This window comes from Tachysurus fulvidraco, chromosome 1 (genome assembly GCF_022655615.1).
Source record: "Tachysurus fulvidraco isolate hzauxx_2018 chromosome 1, HZAU_PFXX_2.0, whole genome shotgun sequence".
NCBI lineage: Eukaryota > Metazoa > Chordata > Actinopteri > Siluriformes > Bagridae > Tachysurus > Tachysurus fulvidraco.
The window spans coordinates 45,491,575-45,516,824 of record NC_062518.1 but is presented as its reverse complement, the minus strand read 5'-3'; the positions used below and the strand labels follow the sequence as shown (position 1 = coordinate 45,516,824).

Below are 25,250 nucleotides of genomic sequence, written 5' to 3'. Positions count from 1 at the left end.
CCATCTTCCTGAAACACGTTACAAACATGAACTGAAAACTCCGCCAATACTTATCACACGAACACGATGCATATGTCTAATGAAAACCTGTAATGTCTACTTTTAAATGAGGTAATTAAAATCAAAAGCAAATATTGTCTTTTTGTGTAATCTGTATGTAAGTAAAGAGAGGTACAGTTTTTCTGGCTTGTTCTCAAAAGTCCTGTGAATCAATGTTCTGTATGTGTTTTATGGCCTTATTCAAGTGATTTATAATGTTTCATTTTTCACTAACCACGCGTAAACATTGTTTTCTCAAAAACACAATCATGTATATACATGCTGCTCACATTGTAACGAGTCTGTCCGTGTTTTCCCTTGTGTCTGTCTGCTGTCATTCCCTGATGTTAATTGTTGACCCCGCCCACCTATTTGTTACCACAGACATTTAATTGCATTCAATCTCTTCCCCAGGTGTTTTGTCTTAGTCCTTGTCTGTCTCCGTCTTGTGATTGGTTCTCGTTCACTATATGTACTCTGTTTTGTTCACTTTCCGGTTGTGAGTTGTTGTTTAGTGTTTAGTATGTAGTATGTTGTCTGTTTATGTTCCTGTTCCCTGTCCTACTCAGTGTTCTGATCTGTTTTGCCTGCTTGTTCACTTGTTACTTGTTTCCTGTTTTTGTCAATTAAAAGGAGTAACTGCATATGGATCCGCATTCGCCTGTGTCAGTCCGTGACACACATAGTATTGTAGTCCAGTTTGTGCTGATTACAGTGATATTAGACTTTAGCCATTTATATCTTCATAAGCAACTGAAAAAAGCACAAATATCAGGGTATGACAAAACTTCTCCAGGTGCAAAAAATACCCTTAGACCCCAGAGGGTTAATAACTGTGTCCTCCTTCAATGCTGAAGTTCCACTATTTCTAACTCCAGAGCTTTTAGACATCTGGCAATGTCTCTTGTGACATTTAGAGTGTAGTGTTGATAGAATCCCATCTTGTGTGCTTTTGTCACATCCCACCACTGCTGTAGGGAGTTTAAAAAAATCCCATAAAAAAAAATCCATAAAAACAATTCCATAAAAAGACTCTCTAAAATCAGCATCTTCTAAAATAGCAGTGTTAAAATGCCAGTAAGCACTCGTAGGTTACATTCTTTTTAGCAATGGTGCACTGAACCATGCGGTGATCCATGATGCCTACTGAAAAAATAAAAAACTTTGTAAAAAAAAAAGCTGATGCTTAAAACCATAAAATCGATCTAATCTCGCAAGGGAGAGCGTGTTGTCTATGCATTGGGCCCACGTGTACTGTCTCTGTTTCTTGTTTAAATTCCTCCATAGATTTAAATTCCTCATAGATGGTGGGCCTCTACCATGTCCCAGTGGAGCTTATGGGAAGCTACATGAGGTTCTGCATGATTTCTGTCTATATGTTCTGCCGTACAATTAAAATCACCCTTTAAAACTAAAAACTCTGCAGTGCTACAGATTAAAACAACATTGTTGAGTTTTTGTAAAAACCTCATTCTCTCCACTGCACCGGTGGGAGCGTAAACAAAGATAAAAAGCATTCACTTTTTCCTTGTCCCTTACCTCGTTTCTTTCTCTTTGTTGGAACTTTGAACAGGGGCTCATCTTCCATCTCCACGTCCCCCCCATCCCCTTGCACTTGTGTAGTGACTGGTGTCTTCGGGCGACAGCTCTTTTAGATTTGCGGTCATTCTCCCGACCCGGTTCAGCTGAGCAGGGCTTCTTCCGGTCCAGTTTAGCTGAGCAGGGTTTCTCCCGGACTGGTGCAGCAGCAGTTGCAGGGCTTTCAGCTGCAGGCTGAGCTGTAGCCGCAGGGGGAACGGGTCCAGCAGGCTCAGCTGCGTTCTGCCCCCGTCGCTTGGAGACACTGGGGTCACTCTTTCTCTCAGGACGGGCGCAGACACGATGCCCTCTCTGACCACATTTAAAACATTTTGTGTCAGTGGAAACGAAAATGTTGTAGTCAAAGTTCTCAATCCTGAACTTAAAGAACGCATTTAGTTCATTCTGACTCTCATTTAAAACCATAAAAGCCAATCTCCTGAAATCTCCAAGTGCTTAATTAGTGGGGACTTACAGCCGAGTGGGAATTTCTTCATGCGGGAGTCGGGTTGCCCGTTAGTGATGGCCATTTTAGAGAGAGAGAGAGAGAGAGAGAGAGAGAGAGAACATTAAAAATAATTTCATAATACTGTGTCCCTCTTGTGCCACCAAAGCAGTTCTGATCTTTCAGGTTATGGCTTAATGTCATAGTATAATGTTCATATGGCTGTTACTGTCTACGGTCCAAATATCTGGACAAATTGTTTCATATTTTGCCAATTATTCAACTTTCAGTGAAAAAAAAATGCAACCAGATAATATCATCATCCTATGCAAAAATGTCATCATTACTAGAGTGTTTGTCCAAGTGGTGTTACTATATATAGCTGTCTGAAAAAGCTCAGTGGCTCACATCCTTATAAAATCTGTCACAGAATAAGAAAATCCTCACAACTGTAACATTAGCAGAAGTGACTGAACAACTTACCATGAACAATAAATGAACAGGCTACAAAATAATTCACAGTATTTATGAGTATAAATGTTTATTGTTTTAACTATTACAATTTTTATTTTAATCCCATTACATATAAAAATGGGGTACATAAAGAACAAGAAAATGGAATAAGCCAATTTGTTACACTGTTCTTTTTTAAAATCCGTTATAAAATATAAAGTCCCAATTGTTAGTTATTCAAATTATTTCAGATCATATCAGGATGATGTACTCTGTGGTACAGAGTGATTGAAAAGTGATTGTAAAGTGAAACTAAAATGCTTTTGACTCCCTCTAGTGGTAACTGCTGTACAGTTTTAATCCTGTCTAGTAAGAGATGGATTGTTCAATACATCCAACAATGATTTACTTCTTCCTTATAGGTGTGTGTTGAGTATTTTGTGTGACCTTTTTGGGTTTTGTTAAGCTAGGTTGCTAATTCTCTCTTTTATAGTTCACATACTCGCATTGTGTGTCTCGTCACATATATCGTGACACCCATTTTTCTGTTACATCTACACAGGTATTTTAACTCACACCTATGTTTTTGGTGGTTACCATTTGGTTTAAGCTGAGAACAGATATGCATGATGTGCAAATGAGGTTCAGTATCTGGACGTCTGAGTACGACCCCTCTTGTAAGTAGGTATGCAGTTCATTATTGGAACGTCTAAATAAGAAAGGTTTTTATTTTTGAGTTTTTGGAGGTTCTGGCTATGTATATGACGGGTACATTTGACATATGAACAGTCAATTCAGTTCAAAATATGTAAGTGTCAGTTGTGGTGTGGTTGCCTGTCACAGCATAATGTTCATAGTGCTGTTTATTTTGTACAGTCCAAAATTTGGACAAAAATCACTTTCATGCCAATAAAGCCATTTAAAATTGATCTGGAAAATAAAATGCTATGCTATGACAGGCAACCACGCATCTACTGTACCTCCAAAAATTCACAAGAAAATGTTATCAGTGAAACTTTCACTGCAGATTTGTTTAAGTAATTAATTAACGGTGATATTTTATACTGAACCATAGTAGAGTAATAGTATAATATTCTTATTAATCGTAACAGTGTAGTGTTCCTAATAAAGTGGCTAGTGAGGGTATAGTCAGGGGATTTATCTCTCTGAACACCCTATAAATATAATTTATTCCATTCCCTCAGTTATTTTCACACCTCCTCCCATTTTTTCACACCTGTATTTGGACCACAACATGAAAATAGAAAATAAACCACATCCGCGTCCTTCTCTCTGCTCTGAGGCCTCTAACACAGTCACTGCTCTGTGTGTATTGGACTAATGAGAAGTGTTTGTTTCTGCACAAGTATTGTTCTTATTTTTTACACAGATTCACAAATTATCATTAATGATATTTTAATGTTATATATTACTTTGGTATCAATGTGTATATTAGTGAAAATGAAGAACAGATATGTTTCTCTTACTGACCATAAAACAAAGGTGGAAATATAGGTTATAAAGCATTTTCTCTGAATTTCTAGTTAATGCTAATAAGATTTCTCTATACAGGAAACATAACCAGAAGGTGACCATCAGAAGAGACCATCATAAACCAACAGATTCCAACACAAAAGACTCTTTTGCACTCATTATATGATTTAAAGCCTCTGTTTTAAACTTGCTCTACTTACCTGGTGAACTATCATAGTTACTGAGAGTATTTACACATCAAACTAAACCCTTCTCATAACAGATATGGAGACACTGATCCACCTGAACAGTCATGATGAAGTACACACAATGTCCTAATCACACAATAAGCTCATCACTCAGGACATTCAGACTGCAGATGAACAACTTTATACCCCACCACTCACTCTAATGAAGACACAAAGAGAACATTTACTCACAGAGCATCACAGGCAGTGGACTGAGCTCCATCTTGTCCCTCTAATGACTGATTGACTGACAGAGCAGAGGTGTGTGTTAAAGCTTTACCACATCCTGTGTTCTCACAGTCAGAGAGAGAGAGAGAGAGAGAGAGAGAGAGAGAGAGAGAGAGAGAGAGAGAGAGAGAGAGAGAGAGAGAGAGAGAGAGAGAGAGAGAGAGAGAGACAGACCACAACTGATGATAACCTTTCTTGTATATCTGGTAATAATGTCCTCCTATGCAAATATAATCATAACCATCGAGTTTGTCTAACTGGTGTTGTGTACCTAGCTGACAAAAAAATTGTGTTCGCGCTTGCACAACTCAGATCAGCCAGCAGCTTACATCCATTTGATATAAGGGGGCTTGGGGGTGGGGCTACGGGCTAGAGGGCTGGGGGCTAGAGGGCTAATTCCTGGTTAGCTCATAACCCTAACTAGATGTTTAAATTTGGTTCTCTTTCGGTGACAAAGCTAGGCAGGAATTTTAAGTGCGTGTCAGGCGGATAATAGGTGGGAATTCAAACGTTGATATTTTTCACACTAATATGTGCTCTTACAGGATGTCTTTGCACATCTATTAGCCTCCACTCTTGCAGGTGCAGTTATGAAATGGGGCAAAGCACAATGGAGGAGATGTTCAAACAACATGCTTCAGAGCTCCTTAATCATGCAGCAGTGAGAAAGGGAGGGATTGGGGTTTATTGGTTATTTATTATCCACTGCTGTGTGAATTAATATTCACTTTTGTTTTCAGCAATTTTGGGCACAAACATGTGTTACATGCATTACATCAATGTCTATAGAGACAACATTTTTATAATATGACTGTTGCTACAACAATAAAACAAAATGATCTTTTTTTGCTGTTAACTGTGTATTGTGTTTACATCCACAGCATTTTACTACTTTTACACTTTATTCATTACAGACCTGTGTACTGCTCAGTGCTGCACTGTCCCATGTCAGTTACTGTACTGTACTGTACTGTTTGTACACATGAACAGGTATGTAGTATTGTGTAGGTCTGTGTAGTGAACTTAGTTTTGAAGACAGGCAAGAGTGACATATTTTAAACATGGCCTTTAAATATGGCCTGGCCTAGAGTACTTGTCCTGAGCAGATGTTGTCAGTGAACTGGCTTTAAATCTGTTGGCTAAGTTACGGACGCTCATGAAAAACTCATGCTCATTATCTGGGAAACGTCTCTAACAGCAGTCAAAATGTCATTGTTTGTGTCAAATAAGTGAATATGTTGTAACATTAAAACAGGGGATCATGACTTAAGCCGCCTTCACACTGCACCTGACAAACAAACGGACACGACTGTCGGATTTGGTCCCCTAGTGGCAGTTGCACGGAATGTGCAATATGATCGTGTAGACGTCAACATGGGAGAGAAGCTAATTCTTGATGTCTCGGAAAACCCATTACTATATGATCGTGACACCCGAAAATAACCACGAAAATCTTCTCCATTAAGGTGCAACTCTTGCGCTGAACGGTGATACTCACCGAGACTTTTTCTCTGAGTCAGGTAGTGTTTTATCCACACTGATTTGCAATGTTTTCTTTTGCGTCTAAAGTAAAGGAGGGCAAAAGCAAGAGCCTGCATTCTCCCTCCATTTATCATGCTGAACCTCCAAGATCCCAAACAGTCTGGCTTTAAAGCAGCTTACTCTACAGAGACAGCCCTTTTGGATGTCTCTGAGAAGCTACATACTGCTAGATCAGCCAAACTATCATCCGTCCTTATCCTCCTTGACCTTTCAGCAGCGTTTGATACGGTCAACCACAAGAGTCTCTTATCCTCCCTCAAGAGTCTTGGGATTTGCGGATCAGCTTGGGAATGGTTTGCCTCCTACCTGGAAGGACGCTCATATCAAGTAACATGGAGGGGAGTGACATCTGCTCCACGCAGACTCAGGGCTCAGTACTTGGTCCTCTTCTTTTCTCCTTTTTAAAAGGGTTAGTTTACCCAAAAATGAAAATTCTGTCATTAATTACTCACCCTCATGCCGTTCCACACCTGTAAGACCTTCATTCATCTTCAGATCACAAATTAGGTTAGCAATTTAACCTCAACTTTCAAGGTCCAGAAAGATACTAATGAAATCATTTAAATAGTCCTATCAACTATAGTAGTTCGTTCTTAAAGGATTAGTTCACTTCTGAATGAAATTTTCCTGATACTTTACTCACCCCATGTCATCCAAGATATTTCACGTCTTTCTTTCTTCAGTCTAAAGAAGTTAAGGTTTTTGATGAAAACATTCTAGGATCTTTTTTTCTCCTTATATTGGATTCCAATTGGCCCCAAAATTATTTTCAGTGCAGCTTCAAAGGGCTGTAAACGATACCAGATGAGGAATAAGGGTCTTGTCTAGAGAAACGATTGGTCATTTTCGTTATTAAAAAAAAAAACAACTGTGTATACTTTATAAACACAAATGATCGCCTTTCAAGTCTTCCGTCTTCCGTATTCTTCAAAAAGCTTTGCTGTATGTCCTACACGAAAAAAAACAGAACTGGCGCTGCGTTCGTTCCATAAGTTGAATAGGGAAGGCAGACGACTCGCCACCTCTCCCATGCATCCATCGTATAGCCAGCTGCGAACGTTCCGGCAGGGCAGTCAGGTTCACCCGAATCGAAGCTTCTCGCCGAGAAGATGGTGTCAATTGCGTTGAGAGACCAGTTTATCAAATCCATATTAGATTTTTAGATTGGAGACCAGTGTGGAGAGAGTCTCTCAAAGTATAAGACAATAGACGAGACGAGAGGAGCAAAGTAAGGAGGAGGAGAGGGAGAAAAAATGTGACCGCCTTCGTTGAGAGCCAGAAAAGAAGATTTACATTTTTACAAAAGTATGGATGATGTTGAATTGATGTTGGATGATAGTGTGATTTGAATCGTGTTATATTCTATAGCATTGTTGATTTTTATAGTGTTGGTTTTTGTTGTTCTCTCAGCTGATTAATCAGGAGTAGTTTCAGTCTCCCTTAACCTTTTACATGTCTGCGTCTCGGTACCGAGCCACCACCGCTAGGAGGCGAAAATGCATCAAATTCATTGTAACTTCATTGTAACTTTTAAGCATTAAATCCTCTAAATACACGGTTAAATTATATACTGTTTGAAAGCTTAGACTCTCAGGATTTTATTAAGCGCACACACACAGCATAATATGATTTATAGTAATTTAACCATTTGATAGAAAATTGAACTAGGTGGCGCTAGTTCGATCTGTTTACTCACTTTTAAACGCTGGTCTTTAAATTTTCCTTTCTTCACATTGTCACTAATGTTAATGTATTTTCCAAAACAAATGCTTGTAAAAATCCCCGAGAGTCCAAAAAACTTGAAAATGTAATCCTTTTAATCCAAAACGCTTTGCTCGCTTCACAAGAATTATGTGTTTGACCGGAAACTGAACACGAAGCTTCACTTCCGCCCTTTGTTGGACTCCTACGTCTCATTGGACACATACCAAAATTTCAAAACGCGTCAGATTTGTAGTCGAGGATGTGACGAAGCAAACAAGCCCTCGCATGAGCCAACCAGTGCCTGTGCGGCCGAGATAGGCAGCTAAGAAGCCAATGAGGTCTCTCCATGCTATGTGGGTGACCCGCCCTTTGACTGACATTTGCTCCGTCCAGTAGCGATTTGATGTTTCGCGAGCATCATAGCTCTTTAGCCAATAAGGAGACGATTCCAACGAGATGCAACATGATGCATCTGGTGAGGGCGGGCTGTGCAATGAGCGTGCGCATATTAATTTTTTTCAGCAGAAACTAGAGACTCTCTTCTTTCCAATGACCAAGCTCACCTCTGTGTCTCAAAGTATATGGGAGCTGTACCACTTTTTATGTGGGTATGTCATCTAGGCGAAAATCATGAAGGGGGGGGGGGGGCGACAGGTAACAGGTGACAGGTAACAGCTATAATCACAAAAAGATTAATTAAATAAATAAATAAATAAATAAATAAATATTCTCTCATTTTATTGTTCTTATTATAGGAAAGAGAAGTTATAATGTTAACAAGTTAACACGTCTTCACAGAATATTGTGTGTGATTATATTTCTTTATTGTTCCTTCAGACCATTACTACAGACAACTTTGGAGTATATGACAACAGAGACTGTTTAATAAATGCTTTACTTTAGACACAACAGAAAACATTGCAAATCAGTGTGGATAAAACTGTATAACGTTGAATTAAAAGACTGCATGCTCAGTTTAAAAGGCCTAAAACAAAGAGAACCTCTCTGCCTAGAAGCCTGCTCTGAAAAAAAGGCCTGTAACCTGACACCCTGAGGCGTGAGAGTGTGAAAAGTTCGAGAATTGTGCAATAAATCCATTGCACAGCCATTTCTGCGCAGCTGAGGCATCAGAGACGTGTCATGTTGCATACCGTTGGAATCGTCTCCTTATTGGCTAAAGAGCTGTAAAGGTCCTGGATCATGAAATTGCTGCTGAAGGGAGCAATTGTCAGTCAAAGGGAGGGTGTCCCACCTAGGATGGAGAGACATCATTGGCTTCTCAGCCGTCTATCTCTGCACTACAGGCGCCGATTGGCTCAAGTGAGGGCTTGTATGATTCGTTAGGCCCTGGACTACAAATCTGATGCAACAGTGTAGTTTTATAAGCCTCATGGGAGAAGTGAGAGCCGAAACAAAGGATGGAAGTGAACTGCTGTTTCCAGTTTTCGGTCAGAAACGTAATATTTGCGAGGCGACCAAAGCGTTTTGGATTAAAAGGCTTACAGATTCCAGTTCCTTGGACTCTTGGGTATTTTTTACAAGCATTTGTTTTGGAAAATACCCCAGTGAAGAAAGGGAAGTGTCTAAAAGTAGGGGAACAACTGGTCTAGTGCCACCTAGTTCAGTTCACTACCAATTTTGATTCAATTAGTATGACGGCTTTAAGTCATATTATGCTTTGTGTGTGGGCTTAATAAAATCTTGAGAGTCTAAGCTTTGAAACAAACATAAATTTAACTGTGTATTTAGAGGATTTAATAATTAAAAGCTACAACGAAGTTGATGCAGCTTCATCCCCTAGTGGTCATTTTCCGTGTTGTGCCGTGGATGGTACGGCATCACATACATTGTTATTGATAAAAAAGTAATAAATTATGAATATTTATAATGTATTATTTTTAATGTTGTGTCCATGTTTCCTCAAAAATTATTTGCGGTCTTTCTGGATTTATTGTTGCATTGATTATTTGTATTTACTCCTTCATTAATTAATTCATTCATTCACCATGTTAAATGGAGGGAGAATACAGGCTCTTGATTTTGCCCTCCTTTACTTTAGACGTAAAAGAAAACATTGCAAATCAGTGTGGATAAAACACTACCTGACTCAGAGAAAAAGTCTCGGTGAGTATCACCATTTAGTGCAAGAGTTGCGCCTTAATGGAGAAGATTTTCATGGTTATTTTCAGGTGTCATGATCATATAGTAATGGGTTTTCCGAGACAGCAAGAATTAGCTTCTCTCCCATGTTGACGTCTACACGATCATATTGCACATTCCGTGCAACTGTCACTAGGGGACCAAATCCGACAGTCGTGTCCGTTTGTCGTGTGCAGTGTGAAGGCGGCTTAAGTCATGATCCCCTGTTTTAATGTTACAACACATTCACAACTTGTTTGACACAAACAATGACATTTTGACTGCTGTTAGAGATGTTTCCCAGATAATGAGCATGAGTTTTTCATGAGCGTCCGTAACTTAGCCAACAGATTTAAAGCCTGTTCACTGACAACACCTGCTCAGAACAAGTAGTTTAGGCCAGTGGTTCTCAAACTGGGGGCCCTGAGATAGTGCCAGGGGGCCCCGGTTCACTGACAACACCTGCTCAGAACAAGTAGTCTAGGCCAGGCCATATTTAAAGGCCATATTTAAAATATGTCACTCTTGCCTGTCTTCAAAACTTGAGAGCCCTGTAAACCATAAGTAAACACTTTAGACTCTTTATGAGTGGACAACATCAACTGGGACTCCAGTTAACTGGTGTATAGTCAAGTAGCTTTTATTGTCACGTGAACCACATACAGCCGGTACAGTACACAGTAAAATAAAACAACGTTTGGGATCATTGTGCTACATGAAACTATAGGAGACAACACAGAACTAAGTTCACTACACAGACCTACACAATACCACAAACAGTGCATGTGTACAAACAGTACAGTACAGTACAGTAACTGACATGGGACAGTGCAGCACTGAGCAGTACACAGGTCTGTAATGAATAAAGTGTAAAAGTAGTAAAATGCTGTGGATGTAAACACAATACAAAGTTAACAGCAAAAAAAGATCATTTTGTTTTATTGTTGTAGCAACAGTCATATTATAAAAATGTTATCTCTATAGACATTGATGTAATGCATGTAACACATGTGTGTGCCCAAAATTGCTGAAAACAAAAGTGAACATTAATTCACACAGCAGTGGATAATAAATAACAAATAAACCCCAATCCCTCCCTTTCTCACTGCTGCATGATTAAGGAGCTCTGAAGCATGTTGTTTGAACATCTCCTCCATTGTGGCTTTGCCCCATTTCATTACTGCACCTGCAAGAGTGGAAGCTAATAGATGTGCAAAGACATCCTGTAAGTCCACATATTAGTGTGAAAAATATCAACGTTTGAATTCCCACCTGTTATCCGCCTGACACGTAGTTCCTGCCTAGCTTTGTCACCAAAAGAGAACATAATTTTAACATCTAGTTAGGGTTATGAGCTAACCGGAAATTAGCCCTCTAGCCCCCCGGCCTCTAGCCCCCTAGCAACACCCCCGAGCCCCCTTATATCAAATGGATGTAACCTGCTGGCTGATCTGAGTTGCGTATGCTCGAACACAATTTTTTTTGTACAGCAGCACCATTTAGACAATGGTTATGATGGTTATGATTATATTTGCATAGGAGGACATTATTATCTGGGTAACTGTTGTTGTTTTTTTTGTTTGTTTTTCATCTTTTCAGCTTCGAAAAATTTTAAGAAGATTTGATAAAAGCAACAATCAATTTGTCAAAAATTTGGACAGTAAACAATAACTGCAATATAAACAATATGTTATGACAGAAAACCACACAGCACAAACAACACTGACAACTTTCGAACAGAACTGATGGTACATATGTATAAGTCCTGCACCTGTCATATACACCAGACATCCAAACAAACTCCTATCCAGACATACAAGAAAGGTTATAGACAGTCGTGGGCGCTCTCTCTCTCTCTCTCTCTCTCTCTTGTACACTCTCTCTCTCTCTCTCTCTCTCTCTCTCTCTTGTACACTCTCCCTATTAGCAAACAGGAAGTGGTAAAACTTTAACACACACCACTGCTCTGCCAGTCAGTCAGTCATTAGACGGACAGGATGGAGCTCAGTCCACTGCCTGTGATGCTCTGTAAGTAAATGTTGTCTTTGTGTCTTCATTAGAGTGAGTGGTGGGGTATAAAGTTGTTCATCTGCAGTCTGAATGTCCTGAGTGATGATCTTATTGTGTGATTAGGACATTGTGTGTACTTCATCATGACTGTTCAGGTGGATCAGTGTCTCCATATCTGTTATGAGAAGGGTTTAGTTTGATGTGTAAATACTCTCAGTAACTATGATAGTTCAACAGGTAAGTGTACAAGTAGAGCAAGTTTAATACACAGGGTTTAAATCATATAATGAGTGCAATAGAGTCTTTTGTGTTGGAATCTGTTGGTTTATGATGGTCTCTTCTGATGGTCACCTTCTGGTCATGTTTCCTGTATACAGAAATCTTATCAGCATTAACTAGAAATTCAGAGAAAATGCTTTATAACCTATATTTCCACCTTTGTTTTATGGTCAGTAAGAGAAACATATCTGTACATCATTTTTACTAATATACACATTGATACCAAAGTAATATATAACATTAAAATATCATTAATGATAATTTGTGAATCTGTGTAAAAAATAAGAACAATACTTGTGCAGAAACAAACACTTCTCATTAGTCCTGTACACACAGAGCAGTGACCGGTGTGAATTGGGGGCAGGGCTTACCTATTTAAATTGAAGGTGAACCAGCCCACTCTTCAGTGTGCTTTAACTCTCTACATTTGATTATATTGTCTTCTGGTAAAGTAGTTTCCTGTCTTTTGTATACTATCTGCTTAACTCACTTTGTTCTAGAGTAGTGTGATTTGAATCGTGTTATATTCTATAGCATTGTTGATTTTTATAGTGTTGGTTTTTGTTGTTCTCTCAGCTGATTAATCAGGAGTAGTTTCAGTCTCCCTTAAGGTGTGAATTGGGGGCAGGGCTTACCTATTTAAATTGAAGGTGAACCAGCCCACTCTTCAGTGTGCTTTAACTCTCTACATTTGATTATATTGTCTTCTGGTAAAGTAGGTTCCTGTCTTTTGTATACTATCTGCTTAACTCACTTTGTTCTAGAGTAGTGTGATTTGAATCGTGTTATATTCTATAGCATTGTTGATTTTTATAGTGTTGGTTTTTGTTGTTCTCTCAGCTGATTAATCAGGAGTAGTTTCAGTCTCCCTTAAGGTGTGAATTGGGGGCAGGGCTTACCTATTTAAATTGAAGGTGAACCAGCCCACTCTTCAGTGTGCTTTAACTCTCTACGTTTGATTATATTGTCTTCTGGTAAAGTAGGTTCCTGTCTTTTGTATACTATCTGCTTAACTCACTTTGTTCTAGAGTAGTGTGATTTGAATCGTGTTATATTCTATAGCATTGTTGATTTTTATAGTGTTGGTTTTTGTTGTTCTCTCAGCTGATTAATCAGGAGTAGTTTCAGTCTCCCTTAAGGTGTGAATTGGGGGCAGGGCTTACCTATTTAAATTGAAGGTTCTCTGCTCAGTATCTCTCTCTCTAACATTAGTGTCTAGTACTGTCTTGATATATTCTACCATACCTCAATTCTCACTCTTGTTTGACTACAAATATGTGCCTTAAACCCATCTCTGTACTCAAGGCCTACTCTCGCAGACGCTCTCATCCACAAAGCAGAGGTCACAATCCCAATAACCTCATCTACCCTCCTCTGTTGTGTAAGTCTCAAACAGTAGTGGTAGGTGGGCTCTGGAATTGTCAGTCTGCGGTAAAGAAAGCTGATTTTATCTCTGCTTTAACTTCCCATTACCCCTTTGATTTCCTTGTGCTAACAGAGACCTGGACATCCCCACAGAACACTGCTACACCAGCTGCTTTATCCTCTGCCTATGCTTTCTCTCACTCACCACGAGAAACAGGCAGGGGTGGGGGTACAGGTTTATTGTTGTCAAAGAAATGGTGCTTTAAACCTCTACTCTTCTCTAATTTAACCATCTCTTCTTTTGAATTTCATGCCATTTCAGTTACCTCTCCTATCAACCTTGTTATCATTGTTGTCTACCGCCCTCCTGGTCCCCTAGGAAACTTCCTGGAAGAAATGGACTCACTGCTTAGTGCTTTCCCTTCCGATAGCTCCCCCCTGACAGTGCTTGGTGACTTCAACCTCCCCTCTGACAAGCTACATTCTTCTTCCCTCCTGTCTCTTCTCGACTCTTTCTCCCTCACACTCAACAGTTACATCCCCACACACAAAGGAGGCAATGTCCTGGACCTGGTTTTCACCCGTCCTTCTCCAGCTACAGATGTGACTGCTACCCCACTCCATGTCTCTGATCATCACCTGGTATCCTTCACCATCACTCTACCTATCTTACCTAAAACTACCTCTCACCCCCTTGCTCTTACTCGCCGCAACCTTCACTCTGTCTCTCCTTCATCTGTAGCTTCTGGCACTCTTTCTTCCCTTCCTGATGCTAAGTCTTTTTCCTCACTACCCTTAGACTCAGCCACAGATACTTTCCTCTCATCTCTTTCCTCAACTATGGACTCCCTCTGCCCCATGTTCACTAAACCCAAGAAAACTTCTTCTTCTGCTCCTTGGCTTTCAGATGTGCTGCGCAACAATCGAAGAGAGCTAAGATCATCAGAGAGAAAGTGGAAGAAATCACAACTTGATGCAGATCTTGATTTTTACAGAACACTTCTTGTCAAGTTCTCCTCAGATGTGACTTCTGCCAAGACTTCCTTCTACAAGGAAAAGCTTGAAGCTTCCTCACATGACCCTCGGAAATTCCACAACATCATCTCTTCTCTGCTCAACCCCCCGGCTCCACCTTCTCCATCCTCCCTGACTGCAGAAGACTTTGCTTCTTTCTACCAGGAGAAGATTGAGGAAATCTGCCGGACCTTCACTTCAGCCCCGACTGCACTTACATCTCAGAGTATGCATTCCCCTACACCTTCGTTGTCACATTTTTCAACTGTGGCAGCAGAAGAGATTTTACAACTCATCCAGTCCTGCAATCCTACCACCTGCCCACTGGATCCACTCCCTACCACTATGCTCCAGACCATCTCACAAGACCTCTTGCCCTTCATTTCCACTATCGTCAATAGATCCATAGCATTTGGTCAGGTACCAACTACTTTCAAGAGAGCAAGGGTTATTCCCATCCTAAAGAAACCTGCTCTGGATCCATCAGACATCAGTAACTACAGACCAGTATCACTTCTCTCATTTCTTTCAAAAATTCTTGAACGCATTGTCTATAATCAACTGTCTGTCTATCTCTCACAGAACAACCTCCAAGATCCCAAACAGTCTGGCTTTAAAGCAGCTCACTCTACAGAGACAGCCCTTTTGGATGTCTCTGAGAAGCTACATACTGCTAGATCAGCCAAACTGTCATCCGTCCTTATCCTCCTTGACCTTTCAGCAGCGTTTGATACGGTCAACCACAAGAGTCTCTTATCCTCCCTCAAGAGTCTTGGGATTTGCGGATCAGCTTGGGAATGGTTTGCCTCCTACCTGGAAGGACGCTCATATCAAGTAACATGGAGGGGAGTGACATCTGCTCCACGCCACACTGGCGTCCCACAGGGCTCAGTACTTGGTCCTCTTCTTTTCTCCTTGTATACTCACTCTCTTTGTGAAGTTATTTCATCACATGGGTTCTCTTACCACTGCTATGCTGACGATACACAACTTATCTTCTCTTTCCCACCCTCAGATGCCACAGCTTCTGACCGGATCTCAGCATGTCTGGCAGAAATTTCATCATGGATGACTGCTCATCAGTTAAAGCTCAATCCTAGCAAAACTGAACTGCTGTTCATCCCAGGTGATTCATCCCCAGGTCACGATCTTGCTATATCCTTGCACAACGATCTGATCTCTCCTTCAGCCACAGCTCGCAACCTTGGGGTAACCATGGACAATCAACTGTCCTTTTCCTCTCATGTTGCAAATGTGACTCGCTCATGTCGGTTTCTTCTCTACAACATTAGAAGGATTCGGCCATTTTTGTCCACACAGACTGCCCAGGTACTTGTTCAGTCTCTTGTCATTTCTAGACTGGATTACTGCAATGCACTGCTGGCAGGTCTACCTATGAACGCAATCCGTCCTCTGCAAATGATCCAAAATGCAGCTGCCCGGCTTGTTTTCAACCTGCCAAAGCTGCTGCGATCCCTCCACTGGCTTCCGGTAGCTGCACGCATCCGGTTCAAAACACTGATGCTGGCCTACAAAGACAAAAATGGACCAGCCCCCTCTTACCTCAAAGCCCTCATCATTCCTCGCACTGCACCCCGTAACCTCCGATCTACCAGCACTGCTCGACTGGTTCCACCATCTCTCAGGGTAAGAGGCAAGTATACTACAAGACTCTTCTCTGTACTGGCACCAAGGTGGTGGAATGAACTTCCCCTAGAGGTCCGGACAGCCGAGTCACTGGCTATTTTCAAGCGGCGATTGAAGACCTACTTATTCAGGAAGCACTTCAACTAGCACTCCTTTCCTTATCCTTTGCATTTAAAAAAAAAAAAAAAACCTTTGACACTTTTTCATTGTAACTTTGAACAAATGTTTTAAACTCGTGGTATCTTAAGTATGTAACCTAGTGAACCAGCATTAATGTATTCAGTGTTAGAGATTTAAGCACTTATGTACGTCGCTCTGGATAAGGGCGTCTGCCAAATGCTGTAAATGTAAATGTAAAATGTAGCAAAGCACCATGCCATCAGCTGAAACACGGAGAAAGATATGGCCAAAAATGGGGAAACTTCTGTATGCTTGCTTATGGCAAAAATAAATAAATAAATAAATAAAGCATATCCAAAAAATGCACATCCCCAGGAATGCCATCCAGAAGAGCATTACGTTTGAGAACCAAACTCCAGCAGGCCAACCTGGAGACTTTAGTAATAGCTGGACTCAGTCATGGTGCAGAGCTATAAGGTAAAAGACATATAAAAATGTTTGCCCATGGCGTCCAGCCCCAATAGACTTAGAGGTGTGAGGGCAAACCAGAGTAGATACTAGGTCGACTACTCAGAGACAAACAAGTCCACTTCCATTCAGCCGAACTTCTGCCATATCGACTCCACAACATGTGGGTGGATCTGGCATTCCCTGGGCCTCACACCTTGCTTTGATAGAAAGTCTGCTTCTAAATTTGCATGCCCTGAAAATGTAATTTTACCCAGTTGAAGCTGCATGAGTCCCAACAGATTCTGAGTCCTAAGGACTGATAGATCTTTGCCCAGTTGAAGCTGCATGAGTCCCAACAGATTCTGAGTCCTAAGGACTGATAGATCTTTGCCTAACACTGTTCTATACTGAAAACAATTTGTATGTGAAGTGAGACTAACAGATCTATATACTGACCAAATTTCTAAACTTTTTTGTTTTTTTTATAACACCACATTGTGTCATGTTTTATTCCTTACACATTGCCTAGACATGAGTGAGTAAGAGAGTTAATTTTTTTAAAATATTTATTTTAATAGTTTTGACCCAAGTAAATCCAAAATAAATGGCCTTGATGATTTAACAAAATTTAAGGATGTATCAATTTAATTTAATGCGCTTGTTCGGGGCTCAGACACACTTTCCCAGTTTAAATGTAGATTAAAAACTCATCTCTTCAGTCAGGCGTACACATAATACATCCCATAATATCATGCACCAGTACATCAGACCAGCACATTTTTATGAACGGCAGATATGTTAATCCCTTTCCACTGCTTTTCTCTTTGTACCCATCCCGAAGCATCCAGACACTGTACCAGCTCCCATCGTCCTCTGTGGGACGAAGCCTTTGGACATCCACTGAGCCGAGGCCGACTCTAAGAATCCTGAGACATCTCCAGTTAGACTCTGTGGTACTCAGAAGATCAGAAGTCCTTGAACCTCACACCAATACAACATTTGTTTGACTGTATATTACAATCACACCCCCAGTGTCACCCATATGAGGATGGGTTCCCCCTTGAGTCCGGTTCCTCTCAAGGTTTCTTCCTTTACCAATTTAAGGGAGTTTTTCCTTGCCACTGCTGCCTGAGTCATCTCAGACTTGCTCATAGGGGAATAAATACATACACACTGTGAACTATATACATCTAATAATAATCTAGAATTTTTATTCTGTTAATTCTTATTTCTTTTATTATTCGTTATTTCCTTTATCATTAATTATGTTTACCTTCTGCTCTATGTTTATGTTCTGTAAAGCTGCTTTGAGACAATGTCTATTGTAAAAAGCGCTATACAAATAAACTTGAATTGAATTGAAACTTGAATACAGGTGTTAGGGGTCAGCGCGGATCCGTTAGGGATCAGCGCAGACTTGGTGCCATGTGTGTTTGTGTCACGTGATTGTCCCGTCCACGTCTGCTCCTCCCCGGTCATCACACCTGTTTCCCACTGTGTGTGATTGTCCGTGTTGCTATATATGTGAGCCCCGTTGCATTAGGCAGCGCGGCTTCATTGATTATATTGTTAGTTCCTCATGTGTTGTGGTTTATGTTTGTCTTCCTAATGTATTAAACCCCTTTCATTTGAAGCTATCCTGTGTACAGGTTTGTCTCCAAGCCACTTCTGCCAGGGTCCTGAACGAATGAAGCCACCTCGACCATGCAGACCCTGCAGGATAGCTTCCAGCTCGGACCAGCTTTTTTTTTCATTTTCCCCCTGGACTGTTCAGCCAGTCCTTCCGGTGGCATCGCCCCACATCTCTCCGGTGAAGGATGCCACTCCACTTCCGGTTCCGAGGAGGATGTCGCTTCACCACTTCCGCGTGGGGTGCTGCAGGCCCGAGGCTGGCTGCCTTCCCGTCCTCCTGCCCTTTTCCTCAGCTCGCCAAGGCGCGGGTTTGGCCGCGGTGCGTCTGGGGAAGATGCTCGGCCCTTCAGCTCGGCGGTGGACGTCACTCGGCCCTTCAGCTTGGCTGTGGACTTCACTCGGCCTTCAGTTCTGATGCGGACGTCGCCTCGGCCCCTTAGCTCGGCTGTGGACGTCGCTACTTTTTGCTACTATTCTTTACTTACTCATTTGTGCAACTATGAAATAAAAGTCTGACGATTGTTGTGGTGGGTCTGATCTCCAACAACAACGAGACAGTCTACCTACAGGAGACTAAAAACCTGGAGAGATGGTGCTAGGAGAACCAGGAAACACCCAGGATCTAATACTGGACCTCTCCCTCCATCTTCACTGTTTTTCTGCACACCTTTTTTGCACTATGACACTTTAACACTTAACTGTCAGTTTAACTCTGGACTTGCACAGCACAGTGCCACTTTATAGACACTATACTGCACATGAATACTTTAAGGACAATCATTAAAACCATACACATTTTCAGGATGCAGGGGGGAATGGACTCAAAAATACAGAAAGCAAATGACTTACAGGCAATTAGTTTACTTATGAGAATGTTCTGTAAATAGTAGGAACATAAACAACAGAATAAATCAATGAGTCACAGGGATAACAGAAATAATAGGTCAAAACAAAAAGCTCCTCAACAAGATATGATGACAGGGTTCCACAAACAAAAAACAGACCTGACAGAAAAATCAAGAAGGGCGAGTCCAGGAAACAGTAAGATTCTCAAGGAAAAACAAATGAATAATCCAACAGAGTCTTTTAGTCCTCCGAAGCAAAGAAACAAAAATAATCCAACCAAGATCTCCAAAGTTTGGGCTGAGAAAGTCTGCAAAAAGGAAAATCCACGATTTGGAACACACCCGGTCGAAATCAAACATGAAAAGCTGTCAAAACGAAACTGAAACTTACGGGGGGGGGGGGGGGAAAGCATGCACGAGCGGTAACATGATACATGAAGAGACAATCTGGCAAAGAGTGTCCGCAGTCAGCATGCTTAAATAGTCTGGTGGAGTATAAAGGGGTATTAACCCGGAAATGCCATGGCCAAGATGGCTGCCGACCTGGAAGTGACTGATTAACAGCCGAGTGAGCAGGCAGAATGAGACACACATTTAGGTATATACATTATCTTTCACATATATTTTCATGGTTTCATTTTTATATAGTTTTTATGTAGTTTATACTTTGTACCAAAGAACAGTCCTGAACGGGCTTGAGGCGAGACACATGGAAGGTGGGATGTATCCGTAAGCTCCTTGGAAGCTTAAGACGTACAGCTACAGGGTTGAGTATCCTGGAGATGGGGAATGGTCCGACAAAGCGAGGTGTGAGCTTGCGGCAAGACCCCTTGATGGGGAGGTCCTTGGTGCATAGCTATACCTTTTGGCCGACACGGTACTTAGGTGCCGGGCGCCGGTTGCTGTTGGCCCACCGGGCATAGTTCTGCGAGGACTTAAGAAGCACCTCACAGGCTCTTCTCTAGGTGTGACGACAACGCTTGGCTAGGGCGAGAGCAGAGGGGACAGACGCCTCGAATTCTTGGGATGTAAAAATGGGTGGTTGGTAGCCATAAGCGGCCTGGAACGGGGACATGCCTGTGGCTGAAGAGGGCAAGGAGATGTGGGCGTACTCCACAAAAACCAACTTGGCGGACCAGGACTCAGGTTGCTCAGCACATAAGATGCGAAGACCTGCCTCCAAATCTTGATTACAGCGTTCCACTTGACCATTGGTTTGGGGGTGGAATCCCGATGACAGGCTAACTGAGGCTCCCAGTAGCCGACAAAACTCTCGCCAAAAACCTGATGTGAACTGGGGTCCTCGATCAGAGACTATGTCTCTAGGCAACCATGTGGTCGAAAGAGGTGCTGGACGAGGAGCAGAGCAGTCTCCTTGGCAGTAGGGAGCTTGGGCAATGATATAAAGTGCACCATCTTAGAGAACCGATCCATTACAGAGAGGATGGTGGTCTGGCCAGCTGAGGGAGGTAATCCAGTAATAAAATCCACTGCAATGTGAGACCATGGTCGTCGAGGGACAGGAAGAGGACGAAGGAACCCAGCCGGTGGAGTACGAGAGCTCTTATGTTGAGCACAGGTGGTGCATGCACCCACAAACTGGCAGATGTCCCGACGGAGGGTTGGCCACCAGAAACGCTGTTGAATGGTCGCCAAGGTACGGGAAACACCAGGGTGACAAACCAAAGGCGAGCAATGACACCCCTGGAGAACCTGGGAGCGTAGGTTCTTGGGAACAAAAAGTCTGTTTGCAGGACAATTGCTGGGAGTGGCTTGCCCAGATGTGGCCTGACGGACCGTCCTCTCGATGTCCAGTTGAATAATCTGGACGGTTACCGATGTGGGAAGGACATTTTCGGTGGTATAATCTTCCTCTTCTGGGGAGTGTAAGCGTAAAAGGGCATCTGGTTTACTGTTCTTGGATTCTGGGCGATAAGACAGGGTGAAGTTAAAACGGCCAAAGAAGAGACCCCAGTGAGCTTGGCGTGCGTTCAGGCGTTTGGCCGTTCTGAGATATTCCAAGTTGCGGTGGTCGGTCCAAACAATGAAAGGTTGATTTGCCCCCTCCAACCAGTGACGCCACTCCTCAAGGGTGAGTTTCACAGCCAAAGAGTGCACCCGATTGTCCTAGGATGACCTCTGAGAGAGAACGGCTCCTAATCCCTGATTAGATGCATCCACTTCGATGATAAACTGGAGGGCAGGATCAGGTAGAGTCAATACGGGGGCAGAGGTGAAGAGCTCCTTAAGCCTATTAAAGGCCAGCTCGGCCTCCGAGCTCCAAGTGAAGGTCTGAAGAGTGGAGGTGAGCCGATGAAGGGGAGCGGCTACTGCACTGAAGCCCCGTATAAACCGCTGGTAAAAGTTGGCAAACCCTAAGAATCTTTGAAGCTCTTTACGTGACCTAGGACACGGCCAATCCTTGACTGACGTAATATGAGCCGGATCCATTTGGATGCTGCCTACTGAAAGGACAAACCCCAGGAAGGTGGTCTGGGTGACATGAAACTCGCACTTCTCAGCCTTCACAAACAAATGATTCTCTAGCAGGCATTGCAGCACGGTCCGAACATGCACTCGATGTTCCTCCCGAGAGCGGGAAATAATGAGTATGTCATCAAGATAAACAAAGACGTACTGGTTCAGCATTTCCCGCAGCACATGGTTTACCAGAGCCTGGAACACCGCTGGGGCATAGGTGAGGCCGAACGGCATGACCCGGTATTCATAGTGACCAGTGGGAGTGTTAAAAGCAGTCTTCCACTCATCACCCTCCCTGATGCGCACCAGATGATAGGCGTTCCGGAGATCGAGTTTGGAAAAGATAGTGGCCCTCTGGAGCAGTTCAAAAGCTTAAGACATAAGAGGCAATGGGTAACGGTTCTTTATAGTTATGGCATTAAGTGCCCGATAGTCAATGCATGGTCACAATGAAACATCCTTCTTACTGACAAAAAAGAACCCGGCACCAGCCGGGGAAGAGGACAGACGAATAAGGCCGGCAGCCAATGATTCCTGAATGTACGTAGTCATGGCTTCCCTCTCTGGCCCAGTGAGGCTGAATAGACAACCACGAGGAGGAGAAGTTCAATTCAATTCAATTCAATTCAAGTTTATTTGTATAGCGCTTTTTACAATAGACATCGTCTCAAAGCAGCTTTACAGAACATAAACATAGAGCAGAAGGTAAACATAATTAATGATAAAGGAAATAACGAATAATAAAAGAAATAAGAATTAACAGAATAAAAATTCTAGATTATTATTAGATGTATATAGTTCACAGTGTGTATGTATTTATTCCCCTATGAGCAAGTCTGAGATGACTCAGGCAGCAGTGGCAAGGAAAAACTCCCTTAAATTGGTAAAGGAAGAAACCTTGAGAGGAACCGGACTCAAGGGGGAACCCATCCTCATATGGGTGACACTGGGGGTGTGATTGTAATATACAGTCAAACAAATGTTGTATTGGTGTGAGGTTCAAGGACTTCTGATCTTCTGAGTACCACAGAGTCTAACTGGAGATGTCTCAGGATTCTTAGAGTCGGCCTCGGCTCAGTGGATGTCCAAAGGCTTCGTCCCACAGAGGACGATGGGAGCTGGTACAGTGTCTGGATGCCTCGGGATGGGTACAAAGAGAGAAGCAGTGGAAAGGGATTAACATATCTGCCGTTCATAAAAATGTGCTGGTCTGATGTACTGGTGCATGATATTATGGGATGTTGTCGGAACTCAGAGCCGGTCTCCAAGTTGACACATCACAGGGTGTCCTCTTCTCTTAGGCTTTTAGTTAAATTTCACTGTTAACTCTATAATTACTACAAAAGAAACTGAGAAAACTCCTCAGGCCTGGATGAGAATGAGCAAACTTCTTTATTGTGGTCAATCAGCCAACAAATTGTAGTTGCCAAATTCAAAGTATCAAATTGCCAAATTTAATAGTAACAAATTATTGCCAAATTAAAAGTAACAAATTACCAAATTCAAAGTAACAAATTAAAACCCATAAGGGCATGTCATGCCAAATCAATCAAGAAAGAAACAAAAACTCTCGCGACGTCCTTGCGAAAATAAAAACAACCCCCCACTGGCCCGCTCGCCCCGGATATATATATATCCTAACACTCCTCGCCCCCGCTTCGTTTCCCACTATTTTTTGGAGTCCCAGGTGCCATATCACCTGTTTTTATCGGCATTACCCACTATGTTCTCTAAACACCCGGACCCAATTTCCCCTGATTTCCCATTACCTTTCACCCATATGCCCATTTATGGATTTTCCTTCCCTTATTTCGCATAACTTTAGACTAAACACCTGGGCCTTCTTCAGTCTGCACAACATGTTTATGAGCACCAAATGCCCATTTATGGATTTTCCTTCCTTTAGTTCTCAGGGCCTAGGACTGTGGCCCCCTGTTTTTTTCCATTCTACCTAACATGTTTTCGCTATGGGCCAAGGTCTGAGACCCATGGTCTTCTTCATTTTCCATAACAATTCATGAGCTACGGTCTGGGAACAATGGTCTTTTCCATTCTACCTAACATGTTATCGCTATGGGCCAAGGTCTGAGAACCACTGTCTTTCCCATTTTTCATAACAAGTTTACATTTGTTATTACAAATGTGCACAAAAAGGGGCTCCATTCCCTCGTCAAAGTTACATTTGCCATTTGCTTCTGAGTCTTTTACGACAGACATCTGCCCTGAGGAGTAAACCTGCATTCAACTAAAATGAGTAAGTTTCCCTTTTGCTATCTTCTCCTGTATATGATGTTTTCTGATTATATTCACTCTATGAGTCTATTTTATGTCACATGATATTATGTAAAAAGGCTCTTACCTATTCGTCATTCTATAACATTACTATTGTTAAGCTATTGCTGCTGTAATATTGCTTGTGTACAAGTGGAGTTCTTTAACTTCTCAAGCCTGTTAATTGTTTATGATCTCAGCCTGTCTTTTTATCCCCTGGCTGGGCTTGCTAACATATACATATCTCAAGCTTCATTTCCTCTATCTCTACTAAGTCAGTTACTCTTTTCTCTCCTTAGATCCTTCACCTCCAGGTCGGTCAATTCAGCCTGGCTACACCCGCCGGGACCCTCGTCCTTCTCCCTATCCAAGACCTGCGCCTGCTGACCCCATGGCCGGCTATCGCCGCTTCCAACTGCGTCATATCATCTCTGAGCTCACTACGCTTCTGGAACAGCTCATTTCTCCTGAACTGCCTGCGCATGCTTATCTGCCATCCCCTATTATGAGAAATCCTCCTGTTCTCATGTCCTCCTCTCAAACCACTCTGGTAAACCTCGTGGACAGGGGATCTCAAACTGATGGCTGTCCTCATGCTCACCCTTGCACCCGTGAGCCTGGAACTCCCGGCTCCCCCCCTCCTTATGCCTATGTTCGTCCCCTCTCTCCCACCTTTCCATCTTCTCCCTCTGATTCTAACCCTGCGTCTCCAGATTACACTCCTGAATCTCCAGATTACACTCCTGGATCTCCAGATTACACTCCTACTACTCCCCTTTACTAAGGCCTAATAAAAACACCTTAATAATAATAATAAATCACCTTCTATCCACCCTCTGACTCAAGTGTGGTTATTTGGTTATTTTATTCTCTAGTTATATATTACCTTAAGATTATTACAACATCTGGGGTTTATCCCCATGTGTCTTATGACTCCAATCATAATCGCCTTAAGGCATGTCTCTCTGTTTTTTAATGCTGGGTTCTGGGATTTTTCACAACATTATTCCCCCCTGTGAGACTGTACAGTCTCACAAAATCTATGTCGCTGTGTTCTAGACAATATAAACCCACTAACCCATATATCTATCTGATCACGACGACCTTCACCCCAACGTCTAATAAACCATAAACCAAAACCTTATTTCCCCTCAACAAAAACGAACATAACATAAACATAAAACAAAACATTATTCCCCCACATTAAAAAACATACATAACATAAACATAAAACAAAACATTATTCCCCCACATTAAAAAACATACATAACATAAACATAAAACAAA

The 25,250-nt window shown here is 42.0% G+C and overlaps 3 protein-coding genes across 3 annotated transcripts in view; 2 read left to right on the top strand and 1 right to left on the bottom strand.

Moving 5' to 3' along the window:
- The window catches only part of LOC113633966 (obscurin-like), a 580,831-nt gene extending 576,367 nt beyond the window's left edge, over positions 1 to 4,464 (bottom strand). The window contains exon 1 of the mRNA XM_047823084.1: positions 4,429 to 4,464. Coding sequence (XP_047679040.1) covers positions 4,429 to 4,459 — 31 coding nt within the window. The 5' untranslated portion in view covers positions 4,460 to 4,464. The remainder of the gene's footprint in view (positions 1 to 4,428) is intronic.
- LOC113643290 (low affinity immunoglobulin gamma Fc region receptor III-like) overlaps positions 1 to 25,250 on the top strand; it is a 546,637-nt gene that overhangs the window by 455,057 nt on the left and 66,330 nt on the right. The gene's annotated exons all lie outside the window — the stretch shown is intronic.
- On the top strand, positions 23,721 to 24,796 carry LOC125138520 (DNA-directed RNA polymerase II subunit RPB1-like). Its single transcript, XM_047799980.1, has 2 exons — positions 23,721 to 23,946; positions 24,263 to 24,796. The coding sequence occupies exons 1-2, from the start codon at positions 23,943 to 23,945 to the stop codon at positions 24,745 to 24,747; spliced, it is 489 nt and encodes a 162-aa protein (XP_047655936.1). The 5' UTR covers positions 23,721 to 23,942; the 3' UTR covers positions 24,748 to 24,796.